Source organism: Nelumbo lutea, chromosome 4 (genome assembly GCF_056320005.1).
Source record: "Nelumbo lutea isolate HS-2025 chromosome 4, American lotus-T2T, whole genome shotgun sequence".
Lineage (NCBI taxonomy): Eukaryota > Viridiplantae > Streptophyta > Magnoliopsida > Proteales > Nelumbonaceae > Nelumbo > Nelumbo lutea.
In genome coordinates, this window is record NC_142687.1 from 84,694,981 (window position 1) to 84,709,163 (window position 14,183).

The 14,183-nt window shown below is 35.6% G+C and overlaps 1 protein-coding gene and 1 pseudogene across 1 annotated transcript; both read left to right on the forward strand.

The window, feature by feature from the left end:
* The first annotated feature begins 2,448 nt into the window (after positions 1-2,448).
* On the forward strand, positions 2,449-3,968 carry LOC148861445 (1-aminocyclopropane-1-carboxylate synthase-like; annotated as a pseudogene).
* Positions 3,969-7,991: 4,023 nt separating this feature from the next.
* On the forward strand, positions 7,992-10,130 carry LOC148861446 (Plant invertase/pectin methylesterase inhibitor superfamily). Its single transcript, XM_088983777.1, has 2 exons — positions 7,992-8,976; positions 9,247-10,130. The coding sequence occupies exons 1-2, from the start codon at positions 8,025-8,027 to the stop codon at positions 9,918-9,920; spliced, it is 1,626 nt and encodes a 541-aa protein (XP_088839903.1). The 5' UTR covers positions 7,992-8,024; the 3' UTR covers positions 9,921-10,130.
* Positions 10,131-14,183: the final 4,053 nt, after the last annotated feature.

The window sequence follows — 14,183 nt, forward strand, 5'->3', positions numbered from 1 at the left end:
GCAGCCCTATTACCCACATTATTTTAATTAATTTTTATAATTGTTATATGGAATGCAAATGGCTTATTTTATTAATTTTCATAATTTTTTACTTATTATTATTATTTTTAATTATCCTATTAATGTTAATTTCTTAACTTTTAATAGTTGATAGATAAAAACTTGCTAAAGTTTAATATAATTATATATTAAAATTTTTAGTATTTTTTACTAGTTATAGTTATTAGGTTTCAAATTATATATAGATTATTACTATTATTATTGTTGTTGTTGTTGTTGTTGCTGCTGTTGTTGTTGTCGTATGTCGTATATCACATGTTACTAGTTTCTAGATGAATCAGAACTATTTTTGAAAATGGGTCAACACTCCCACGCATTTAGCTTCTACATTTGAGTGATAAAAAAGGTTTTGCATTTTAAATTTTCATTAATTTTTTATTTCTATATCATTTTTAATGGGCCCTCTATTTTATACAAGTCTATTGTGTAGTATGGGTACTATGCACAATAAAGGTTTCAAGTCATAAAAATATTAATTTTAATAATATTATTAATTAATTAATTAATTAAAAGTGCATTAATACAAACTTATCTAATAAAATAAAAAGAATAAACAAAATAAAATACAACCTTAGAACGTTTTATGTGGAACTGAAATTTTTTATTTTTTACTAACTTTTGTTAATATTTATTAGTTTTAAAGTGGAAGTTTAATGGATTTTTAAATTAATAATTTTTAAAATAATATTTTTTGTTGTTTTATGTTTGATAGTTTAACCTCAACATATTTATATTATTTGACTTATTAATATTTTACTTTATTATGTTGTATTACTATTCTCTTTCACTAATAGTGTACAAATTTATTGATTTAATCAAAATAGATAATGGTTACTTTTTTATATTTTTAAAACAAAAGAAAATAGGAAAATACAAAAAATGGAAAAAATAGATAAATAACTTCTCTCAAATGAGAGACATGCTAACATGAACGTCACACACACACACACACACATAGATAGATAGATAGATGGATAGATAGATATAATGTCACAAATGGATTAGTTCACTCATTCTTGGACTATATCAATGATCAATTGGTTTGTCTATGAGAATTGTCAAATGACTAGGACCTAGAATGCTCATGAGATCACTTAAATCATCTACTCCAGTCCAAATTTGAGGATTCTAGTTATAATATACACAAGGGTAATTTTGTTTACAATTAATAAAAGACGAATAAAAGAGAAAAAATAACTTTTAATCAAGGAAAAATTCTTGATTTGTATCTTGTACTTTAGGGGTAGCATCAAGTTAGCACCCGGACTTCAAATCATGTCACTACAGTACCTAAATTTCCAAAAACTATCAATTTAGTCCCTACCATTAACAGTACGTTAGTTATCTTGTCATGTGATGACATGTGCAACTTAAATTTTTTTAAAACGTCAAAACTACCCGTCAAAAGAAGACAGTGTTCATTGTCTTATACCTTGAAACTAAACCAATTGCTGCTACGATGATGGTGATGATTATGTCCTACTGCATAGATCCAAACCAGTGATGACGGCCAACAAAGCATGTTCCAATAAAAACAAAAGGTTTTAAAAATGAAAATAAAAATTGTAAAATAATGACAAACCAAGAATTTGGATTGATGGCATTCTTCCCCATCTATCTATTTGATAGGAAGAATTGAAACAAACCTTAATCAAAATTTTGGAGTTCCTTACCCATGCCCTGACCAGATGTTATCCCTTCAGCTCAAGGTTCAGAATTGTCTGTTTTCATCTGATGTTGTGCCATCTCCCTTCTATTGCATACTAGTTGGTTCATGTCTTCTAAGGCCATTTTGTGTAGTTTGATCTTCTCTTGCAAAACCAAACTTTTCATCTTAATTTCCTCCCGAGATCTCTATTTAAAGATTGGACAACCATGCCATCTGAACTTTCGATTTCAGGATTGTCCTTGGAAGCCTCAATATCAATACTTAAGATTTTGGATTTCATGTTGCTGAGAAAATCTGAACTAGGAGAAAAGAACTCAGAACCATTCTCAAATTTAAGATTACCCGTGACTTCACTCTGCTCTTCTGCTGAACGACTGGAAAGATTATTCTCTTCCAAATCTTCAGAGCCCTTTTTTGTCATCAATTTCATGCCAGGAGAACCAACACCTTGTGAATCTACACCTCTAATGCGTAAGGTTGATCTTGAAAATTTCAAGTGGTTGCTAAAAATCTCCTTCCTACTAATCCTATCAATATGAAAATCTCTAGAAGACTGCTTGTCTTGGGGTTTATATGAATTATTATCAGATTCACTACACTCAATTTGGTCCATGTTTGATGAAACAAACTCAACAGAAAATTGTACTACCTCCCCATTAATGGATACAGTACTCTGATTAAGAAAAATACTAATAGTATCATCATTATCATTATCATCTATGCCTCCATTGTCATTATTGTTCTTATCCTATGGTGTAGCTTCAAAAGCTTCAGAATCCTTAATAGCATCTTCTGTTTTGTTATCTTTGCCAGACGCTACTTATGAAACAAGCCTCACCCGAGTTATCAAGAAACATATGGAAATCGGCTTCAATACCATTTACAAAGACGTGAACAATCTTCTTAGCACCTTTAAGAACACCTTGGAATTTATCAAAGTGAACATACCAAGGCATGCTATGGTAGGTTCCACCCTACTGCTCGACGGCAATAACATCATCAGCCCCACCGAAAGGATGGCAACGGAATAAACATATGAGTTTCCCAACCTTGCCAACTACATTCATCTTTCCTGACTAACAAACAAAAAAAAAATAACTTGGAACAAAAACCTAAAGGTGAAAGGCATTTTTGTCTTTTTATATGATACTTAACGTCCATTAATGATTTTAGACCCATTTTAATATTTTTGAAAGTTTAGGTATTATAGTGACACGATTTAAAATTAGATAGTAAATTGACACTATCCCTAAGGTACTAATGTGAATATGTTTGCATAGAGTTCACGTGCCACGCCCCTCCGTTATTTAAGCTAAACGAGTGTCTCGTTTTGCTCTTCTCTCTTGTTAGTTTGTCGTATGTCTTTCATTAATTTTGTCGTACACTTGTGCTACAGTTTTGAACGAGATTTGAGGTGGAGAATAGGAATTCAACTTGTTCCATTCATCTGCAACAGCTCTAACTTCAATATCACTAGAGGTGCACTGGAAGAGGCATATAAGAAAGCCCAAGAGGCCAACATCAAAGTAAAGGGCTTGATTGTTACAAATCCATCAAACCCACTAGGGACAATCTTAGATCGAGATACATTAAAAACCCTAGTAAGCTTCATCTACCAAAAGAACATCTACCTAGTTTCCGATGAGATATACGCAGGAACTGTCTTCTGCCATCCTACCAATTTCATAAGCATCTCTGAGATAATAGAGGAAGACACCGAGTGCAACCATGATCTCATTGACATTGTCTATAGTCTCTCTAAGGACATGGGACTACCAGGCTTCATGATCGGCATAGTGTACTGATATAATAATGCGGTGGTGAACAGCGGTCGACTCGTCTCCATGCAGACGCAAAACCTAATCGCATCCATCTTGTCAGATAACGAGTTTGTTGAGAGTTTCATCCAGGAGAGTGCAATAAGGCTAGCAACACCGATCTGCCCTGTTGGATGGACTTGAGGGGTCTCCTCAAAGAACCAACTGTCGAAGTAGAGATGGAGCTGTGGCATGTGATTATCAATGACGTTAAGCTCAATGTTTCGCCTGGTTCATCTTTCCATTGCACAGAACCTGGTTGGTTCAGAGTATGCTTTGCAGATATGGACAGTAGAACTATGGAAGTGGCTCTGTGGAGAATTCACAACTTCGTGCTTCATCCCAAGGAAGTTGATGTGCCTGTAAAGAACAAGAGTTGACTAAAAAATAACCTCCGGGAGATTTGAAGAGGTGGTCATGCCACCAAACTTGATATTGCCTCACTCGCCTCTTGTTAGTGCTAGGACTTGACTAGCATAGGTTGATCCCGCTGCTGGTGGTGATGATTGTTTGTCACCAGCGGTGATGGTTGTTAAGTCGCCACAGGGTGGATGGGGGAGAGAGAGAGAGAGGGAGAAAAGATGTCTCGTCTACGACACTAAAGGGAGAGAAGAGGAGAGGAGAGGAGAGGAGAGAAGAGGAGAAGAGCAAAAGGAGACACTCATATACATAAAGCTAATTTTTTTTTTTCTTTTTTTTATGACTATGGTAAAAGATTCTTTAGTCGGGTAAAATCGATAGCTTTTCCTAATTAAGCTGTAGAAAGCTTCTGGGACATTGACACGTTAACCCATTCAATCCCCTATTTGTCTTTTTCATTAAAAGAGTATTGAGGGAAATTACTCTTACCCTACATTCATAATAACATGTCAATGTCCAAAAATATTTCCAACGGCCACAGCTTTTGCTGACAATACTAAACTACGACCTACACTACAATTACAGCTCAACACAACAAAAGAGACAATGAGCATATTTTGGACATAAAGAAACATCCATCAAATGGTAACGAAGAGGGGAAAGTGAGGAGTATTTTGCAATTATAGGAACGCCCCACCCACATTGTTAAGGCCATGTTTAGGAGTGCTTATTTTAAAAATAAGTAATTATTTTATATTGGGCATTTAATGGTCTTTTTCTCTTCGATAAACATTTGTGACTCTTTTATCCTTTATTTTTTTTTTCAAAATTTCAAAATATATCTTATAGATGATCTCTCTCTGGAGCTGTAACACGAAAAAATTGAAGAAATCGAAGCTCTATTGCTGCCTTTTTTCTCTAAGAAAAAATACATCTTTGAATGACTAGTTTTTGAATTAGCTAATGCCTGAGATAAAACCAGACTACTTCCGGAGATGAGCGGTTTAAGCAGCCTCGGAATCAGGCTCTTCGTCATATTCGTCCTTGCCTTCGTTGCTGTGATAGCCCATACCCTTTTATGCGTCCTCTGGTGTCGTAGAAGATTCCAAAACTCCACCGGCGAACCTAACTTCACTAGGAGTCCTTTTTGCAGTCCTTCCAAGATTCAGAATTTGTGAATCACAAGGATTCGAAGTCAGATAGATATCTAAAATAGGTAGAATGAGAAAATATTGCTATGAACTAAATATTTTTTCCTGAGAATGAATTCTTTTCAGACCGACAAGTGTCCTATGTTTCTCATTTTTATTCTTCAAAAAAAAAAAAAAAATTGTGTCGGTATTCATAAACTGCCAGCCTAGGTCTCCAAAACAGTTGGTATAGATGTTTTACCGGTGGATGGCCGATAGTCAATGTTTATCAGTTGGCATAGATGTTTTGTAAAAGTACTTTTGTAAAATTACTACAGTAGAAGTGCTTTTATAAAAGTACATTTGTAAAAGTGCTTTCATAAAAGTACTTCCATAAAAGTGTTTTAGTAAAAGTACTTTTGTCAAAGTGCTTTCATAAAAATGTTTTAGTAAAAGTACTTTTTTATAAAAGTACTTTCATAAAAGTGTTTTTATAAAAGTGCTTTAATGTAAAAGTACTTTTACATAAGTGCTTTTGTAAAAGTGTTTTTATTAAAGTGCTTTAATGTAAATGTACTTTTATAAAAGTGCTTTTGTAAAAGTACTTTACTTTTGCAAAAGTACTTTTCATAAATTTACTTTTATAAAAGTGTTTTTGTATAAGTGTTTTCGTGTAAAATTACTTTTATAAAAGTGCTTTTATGAAAATGCTTTCATAAAAGTGCTTTTATGTAAAAGTACTTTACATTCGCAAAAGTAAACATTTATGATAGCAATTTTGTAGGCAAAGTTTTCTTAAAGAATCAAAATGAGCAAGATGGGGATGATTAATTTTCATGTGCAGGCAACTCAATTTTTGTGCTATGAGGCTAATTTTTCATTCTGAAAAAAATGTGACCAATGGCAAGAATTTTGTAACCAAACACTAATGTTATTCATTTTTTGCCCATTCTTGCCTAGAATGAGCAAGAATTAAAAGAATGAGGCTTAGAGCAATGAACCAAACATGGCCCTAATTTCATTGCAGCCATTCTTCGGTTACCATTCTGGTCTAGGAATGGATGTGAGCCCAAATCTTTGCCATTCTTTGGTTGTCATTCGCATGTAATAGTCCGAATCTTTTCATTGTGGTTAACTGGTCATTGGGCGATTCATCAAGCAGTATGTTGACATTCTGGTCCAAAAAGTCACTAGAGAATTTTGGAAGAAAAAAAATTAAATAAGTGTTTATTGTATAAGCACTTAAAAGAGAGTTGAAAATTTAGGCTTAAAAATAAGCCTTTATTTTGGGCTTATTTCCCAAACACTAATAAGTGTTTAATGGTGTGGTCCTGACCCAAATAAGCATTTATTTCAAATAGACACTTGTTTTTAAGCACTCCCAAATATAGCCTAAGGCCCGAGGCCTAAGGAATCGAGATCAGATTGGTTCTCCACAAGTGTCTCACAGCACCTCCCACCCGTGTATTGGAAACATCTACTCATAACAAATATGGGAGATGTTCCCAATGCATGCCGAGATGTGTGCGTGGGGTGCCAACCTGATCTCTAAAGAGTCTGTTTCATTAGACTCCGGATCTACTACCCACACCTACTCACAAAACACTACATTTGTGCATCAAGTAACATCTCACCGTGTATAATAATATACAAGGTACAGGAGGCGTTCCCTATGTATGGCTGTGAATCATGTGGGTAAATGTGGATAGAGTTCTTGTGGATAGAGAATACAAACTGGTTTCATCATTACCCAATGTAAGCCTTTTTTTTAAAAAAAAGAGGTTTTTAATAAATCCTAAAAGCAAGCCTTATAATGATGATGTTCCATTATTTCTCTAAAGCCCAAACCAACTCATTGATTCTTTAAAAAAGAAAATCACGGGTGTGTGGCATGGCAGTTGACACCCTCTGGATCCCTTATTCCTTAATCCTTGCAAGCTAGGTTTTGCTAAAGCAACCTTATGCTGGTTTTATTTTTGAGATATGCATCTTCTTCTTTTGGCTGAAAGGAAGACCCTCATATTACATTGCGTTTTATTTTCTTCTGGCCATTGATAAACTCAAGCATTGGGTTGTTAAGCATTATATGTTTTGAATTTTTAGGCACTGAATGGACCTAGTTTTAAAAGGATTTTTAAAGGTAAAATAAAAGAAGCTGATAAAAATATCGACCAAATGAATAAGTTCAAACTGGGCAAATGTGCTTTTTTGAGCCCCAAGACTAATTTGAAACATGGCTATGAAGCCTTCCATCATAAGCCTCTGCCCAAAGGGATTTAAATAAATACTTTTTGTTCAAACCATGCATATGGAAATTTATCTAAATTATTGGTTTGATGGTCACACTAGTTAATATTAATGTGAAAAATATGCAAAATTTTCATAGAAACACTAACCTAGATTTTACCAATCCAAGCTTGGTCAAATTTGGACTGGTTGGTTTTGTACAGGCACGCATCATCACCCAAATTATATTAAGCTTAGGTTGGGTCCGCCGAAATGGGGATGCAGATGGAGAGAGCTCGTATTGGGCCAGAGAAAATATGGTAAGCCCATTTGTGTAATGGGCTTTAAATTATAAAGATTCATTAGACTCAGTTTGGAAAAATGGCAGTAAACTAGTAGCCCGTTTTGTTGGTTAACTAATTTGCATTTGTTATCTGATTAATATCTGTTGGAGTGCTGGAGAAACGAACGTGGCATGAAGATAAGGCCCATGTCTGACATGGAATGCCTGTGCCGCTAAGGGCGGAGGCCTCCAATTTTGGGGAACATGCCTATCTACTTAGATTTATTCCTACTAAAATGACCTACCAAGCCACAGAAAAGCATGGAATAACAACCCATACACATGCAACATAACCCAGGACGGAAAAGCATAATCTACAACTCAAGGCAACAAAAAATTCCTCCAATAAAGACACCACCCCTCCATCCATTTCTTTCATCTCTCTCCCTCTCTCGTTTCACAGTACTCTTACCTTCATCATGTCATTAGCTATTTTCTTTCTCCTCCTTTTTTCCTTTCCTTCCTTCCATGCTCTTTCTAATTCAACCTTTTCTCCACAAGATCACCAGACCACAATACGAGACATGATTCAACAAGTTTGTGTGGACATGGCTGACCCCGAAACCTGCTTTTCCAACTTCCGGGCCGAATATGAACTAATGGACAGGCATAGTCCAGCTGCAGTCCTCGGCGCCGCGATCAAGGCGTCGATGAACGAAGCGCAGAAAGCCATGGAAGTAGTTAACAAGTTCACGGTTTTGTCGATGAATCCTCGTGAACAAATGGCAGTTGAAGACTGCAAGGAACTCCTCGACTTCTCGGTGTCCGAATTGCAGTGGTCCTTGGCGCAGATGGACAAGACCCGATCTTCTAAGGTGAAAGATGTTCATTCTGAATCAAACCTCCATGCGTGGTTGAGTGCAGCTCTGAGTAACCAAGACACATGTATCGAAGGCTTCGAGGGCACCAACGGTCGCATACTCAACTACATTAAGGGGAGTATAAACCAAGTCACTCAACTCATTTACAATGTACTGACCATGTACCATAAGATGCATAGTCTTCCCTTGAAACCGCCGTTTTATGATCCACAAGTCACCGGAAGCTCGGATTTTCCGACGTGGATGGCGGACGTCGACCCAGACGGTGATTTTCTAGCGGCAGGTCCACAGGGCATAAAAGTGAACGCCATTGTAGCGCAGGACGGGAGCGGGCAGTTCAGGTCGATCATGGAGGCTGTGAATGAAGCTCCTGATTACAGCTGGAGGAGGTACGTTATCTACGTGAAGAAGGGAATCTATAAAGAGAACGTAGAGGTGAAGAAGAAAAAGACCAATATCATGTTCGTAGGTGATGGGATCGGTGTCACAGTGGTTACCGGTAACCGAAATTTCGGACAAGGCTGGACTACGTTCCGAACCCCTACCGTTGGTGAGTGCCACGCAACCTATAAATTTTAATGGGCTAATCACTTTCTTTTCCTTGTTATTTACTTACTGGTAGGGGTGTTTATTGGACCGGATTATGGATGGACCAAGTTACACCCAATTCAATAAATATTTTGGACCATTAGGTCTGGACTGATCCAATTCAATATTAAACCAGTCCATTGATGCATGGTAACGTATAATGTATATATAATATTGCGTATATGCGTGTATATATACTGATTCATTATACATAATACAAACGTGTTTGCAGCGGTAACGGGACGAGGGTTCATAGCGAAGTATATGACATTTCGTAACACGGCAGGACCCGAAAACCATCAAGCCGTGGCGCTCCGGGTTGATTCGGATCGGTCGGCGTTCTATGAATGCAGCATTGAAGGATACCAAGACACCCTGTATTCCCACTCGCTCCGGCAATTCTACCGGAATTGCGACATCTACGGTACCATAGACTTCATATTCGGCAACGGACAAGCCGTGTTTCAGAACTGTAATATCTACACGAGACAGCCATTACCACTGCAGAAGGTGACGATCACAGCCCAAGGCAGGAAAAGCCCGACCCAGAGCACGGGATTCTCCATACAAGACTGCAGGGTACTGGCAACCCGACCCACCTACTTGGGGAGGCCATGGAAGGAATATTCAAGGACTGTGTTCATGAAGACATACATGACAAGTATGGTCCGGCCGGAAGGTTGGCTGGAATGGGCGGGCAACTTTGCGCTGAGCACGTTGTATTACGGGGAATACAAAAGTGAAGGACCGGGGGGATCACCAACCCGACGGGTCAAGTGGCGCGGTTTTCATATCATAAATGATGCATCGACCGTGTTTTATTTTTCGGTAGATTACTTCATCGATGGTCTGAGGTGGTTGCCCCGGACCGGTATCTCATTTACCCCCTACCAGCAAATACTGTAAACTGTAAACAGTAACAGCCTGGGTTTGATTAATCATGTTCGTTTATGTTAAACAAATTGAGATTAATTGGACCAATGTTGCATTGGGTTAAGGTAGGCATTCAATTTATTATTTAAAAATGTTATTATTGTAATGAATCCATAATAGTTGAGTATGATGGTAAATGTTGATTCAAATTGGACTAATGGATTAGTTTGTTTTGGTTAAGAATGTCATAAGATTCTTGAGTCTTGTCTAAATTTTGCTTAATAAAGTGAACCAACCCACTGAACCGGTTAATTTGAACGGTATTTGGAACTTTTACATTGTAAGTAGAATTGGAATAATTGAACTGAATTGAAGCTTCATTTAATAGAGTATTTGGATAATGGACCTGATTAATAAAATGATTCAATCCAATAAAACAATTCATTTTGACCGTTCTTGGTTCTTTTACATTGTACTACAATTGGGTTAATTGAATCGGGTTAATACAATGTATTCAGATAACTAAACCGGTCGCTAAGATGATTTTGCGCAGTCAATCGGTGAGTTTGGACGATTTCTAGGTCTATCACACGATAAGTAAATATGGGTTAATAGTGTTGGATCTAGGTGACCCTCATGGTCTCTTGATTTATCCATTAATCTAATTTAATTAAAGTTAATCAAAATAAAATATATAAATAATAATCTATGTATTTTACATACTACTTTAAGTTAAATACACAAATGTCAAATAATTATTTTATATAATAATCTAATTATATAAATAATTATTAAATGATTAATCTATTTAGTAACTAATTATTAAGGGCATTATTGTAATTTAATAAAAATAAAGGGATCTTCTATGTTAACTAATTCACTAATTCCTGAGTACAATTTGTTATTTTCTTTGAAAAACTCAATAATTTTTAAATGTTTAATTAAATTGGAAATTAATTAATTATACTTAACTGAAATAACTATTGTAGTTATTTAATATACTTAATTCGACTAATTTTCATGTTTAGACCTTGAATCTATTTAATTAGCCAGTTCAATTTAGTTATTGTGGGCCTGATGTTCTTTATGTAAATAATATTTAAATTAGGGATTACACTTTTCCCCATCCCCACCAATTACTTGGCCTTCCTAATCCCACGGGGATGGGGTGGAGACTTTCCTAATATGGACAAGGACAAGGATGGGGATTAATAGGGTTATCCAAATGGGGAAGAGGAATAAAGTCCTCGCCCCCAATTCTGATTTATATATATATATATATATATATATATATATATATATATATATATATATATATATATTATATTTTTCTTTATTTTAAATAAATCTTTTTTTTAAATGAACTTTTAATTAAAATTGTTGGGGATTGGAGTATCCAATGAGGAACTTGAATTGGAATTTTCTCTTACCAGAGTATAACCTCACACCAATCTCATAGACACATCCCACCGTACATTGGAGATATCTCATATGAATAATAACATAAAAGTATGGGAGATGTTCCTGATAGATGGTGGGATGTGCCTGTGAGATCGGTTTGAGGTGCGCTGTTAATCTATTATGACATTTTTAATATTCAGTAATTACTATTGAGTAATAAATAATTAAATTTAAACAATCGAATATACTCTTAAAGCGATTCAACCCATTGGTCCAATACCCGACCCATCGACACAAATAAGAAACAAGGTCACCTTCGTGACCCGATAGGCTAATACAGTGAATGCTTGACAGAGCGGTTACAGTAGCGTGTCTGACGGGTCACCCAGCATCTCATTTGATATGCATCTTTTAATTTTTCTTGAGGCCTTTCCCACTAACAACGCTTCATAACTTTGAAATTGAATGCCTAGATTTTTCTTCTTATATTTTCTGTCAAGAATTCGAGTCTCTACAATGTCCAATTAATCTTACATACATTAATCTTTTCTATAACTAACTTAACTGGAAGTTTCCGCTATTCATAGTCCACTGCCAGAATCTGATATGCCTGGACTTGTCCACCAATAAACCGACTGGTCCTATACCACAACTGTTAGTTTCCAATCTTACTCATGATTTGTTTGAAAGGACCATTACCCGTAAACCTTACCAAGCTTGTGCAGCTCAAAGATTTACGTCACCTGTACAGTTTGTTTCTTCTCCAAGACCCAGACTTCAAATTCACAAGTTACGTACATAAGAATTCGTTAGGTGGGGATATTCCTTCTTCTCTCAAATCAACTCAAGATGCTTTAGAGACTTGATCTCCCTGAAATCGACCGAATTCAATTCTACGATTCCTCCCGAACTCAGCAATTGTAGATGGGATGCCAATTGCTTACAGAATGATTAGCTTTGCTTGGGTGTATATGCTGCTTATACTGTTTTGATAGGAAATGAGAAATAAACTATTTAGAAGCTAGGCTTCTAAAAGTGTTTTATTCGTAAGAGTCCTACACACAATAGACTGTTTTTTTGGCCAGTTACCAATTGCATCAGGAGATAGAGAGAGGCGAGAAGGAGAGAGAGAAAAAGAGAGAATTATTAAAATAACAGATAAAAGGGAGGCACGGGAGGCACGGGCATGTTAAGATGTCAATATGAGAGAGGGAGAGGAGACCATGATAATGATAAATCATTAATATATATATATAAAAGCAATATTAATTAGTTTGACTTTGGGCGTATTAGATAAATAGTACTCGTGATCCAAAGTATACCACTGGGATAAATAGCACTCGTCATTCTTGCTTGATGAACTCTGTGCGACGGACGACAAATGTTGCTGTTCATTTAGTTGCCAGATGGGGGTTATCTTTGTCTAGACTTTTTATTCAGTCTATATTCCAGATTATTTATGTAATACTGTTGAAATGAATTCTTCATCGAACTAATGGAATTCTTCCTATGGGCTTCTTTTATTCATAAAAATTTATTATTAAAAAGAAGTATTTTTGCTTCATCTAAGTGTTAGTAATTTTTCTCTCGGGTAAGAAAGTTATTTATCCACTAAAAGTATCATTTGCTTGAATAAATAATACATAAAAAAAATGATATGGGTTTTTTGATCATTGGAAACCAAAATTTATTGAACAATTTCCCCTCTCGAAATCCAAAAATCAAACACACCCTAAAAGCAAATTATAAAAAGAAAAAGAGAAAAACCAAGCTCAATTAACCATTTAACCTAACTCTAGTCTGGGTAATTTCATTGCGGGGTCCTGATTTTGTGAAAATTAGATCCTAGTGGGTCATACAATCGCCATTCAGGTACGATTATTTATTTTTGGGATTATAACAAATAGGGGCACCTAATATCAATAAAAGTAATATTTAAAAAAAAATTCAAAAAGAAATTAACTTTTTAGAAATAATATCAGTTAAAGACAAAAACACTGTTCCTCTTGCAAGTTACTCATCGGTGCCACCGCCTCTGGCAACGTTACTGAAGGTGGGCAGAGGCACCACCGCCTCTGCCTCCACCAGCACCGCCGGAGGTGGGAAAAAACACTTTAGGGCCATAACCCAGTGAATGGTTTTCTTTTTTTATTTTTCGCCAAGGAAGAAGAGAACAACAAAACGACTCAAATCATAATAGTCTAATTGATTTGATGATTTTATGAATCTGTTTGCCAATATAATCATTCTTTCTCGAGCCGTATGAGGGGAAAACCTCCTATACGTTTCTAGGGGAGGCATTGTTCATCTACATCTTCGTGAAAGTAGGTTTTTACGATCCGATAAAGAATCAAACTTGTTTAAATGTTCTCGCTATTCTATATTTCCTTGAAAAAGGCGCTCAACCTATAGGAACAGTTCATGATATTTCAAAGAAGGCAGAGGTATTTAAAGAACTTCGCGTTAATCAAACGAAATAAAATTAAAATTAATGTAATGAAAAAAAGAAAGAAAGAAGGGGTGACCTATATCTAAATCTAGTTTTGGATAATATTTTATCCACTATTCCCCTTTTTTATTGCTCTATTCATATCTATTTCCGATTGTTTCCATATGATCCCATATTCATATTACATATTTACATATTCTATTTATATTATATAACGACAAAAACCTCTTCTATTAATATGAATATGAGACGGGGATAGAAGATCGAGTGAATAGCTGAAATAACTGAATCTATAAATAAAAAATTATGGGATTATCTCAATCGGGTGGTTTTTGTTGGGACTCCAACAAACAAGGGTCAAGCTTGCCTATTGTACCTCTATTCCATAACTCTGAGATTTTTTTCCTATTTCCTATTTCTTTCTTATTTATTCTCCTCATTCATAC

Coding starts and splice junctions, on each gene's coding strand:
- LOC148861446 (XM_088983777.1), top strand. CDS start 8,025: ATGTCATTAGCTATTTTCTTTCTCCTCCTTTTTTCCTTTCCTTCCTTC. Junction 8,977..9,246: donor GTTCCGAACCCCTACCGTTG/GTGAGTGCCACG, acceptor ACGTGTTTGCAG/CGGTAACGGGACGAGGGTTC.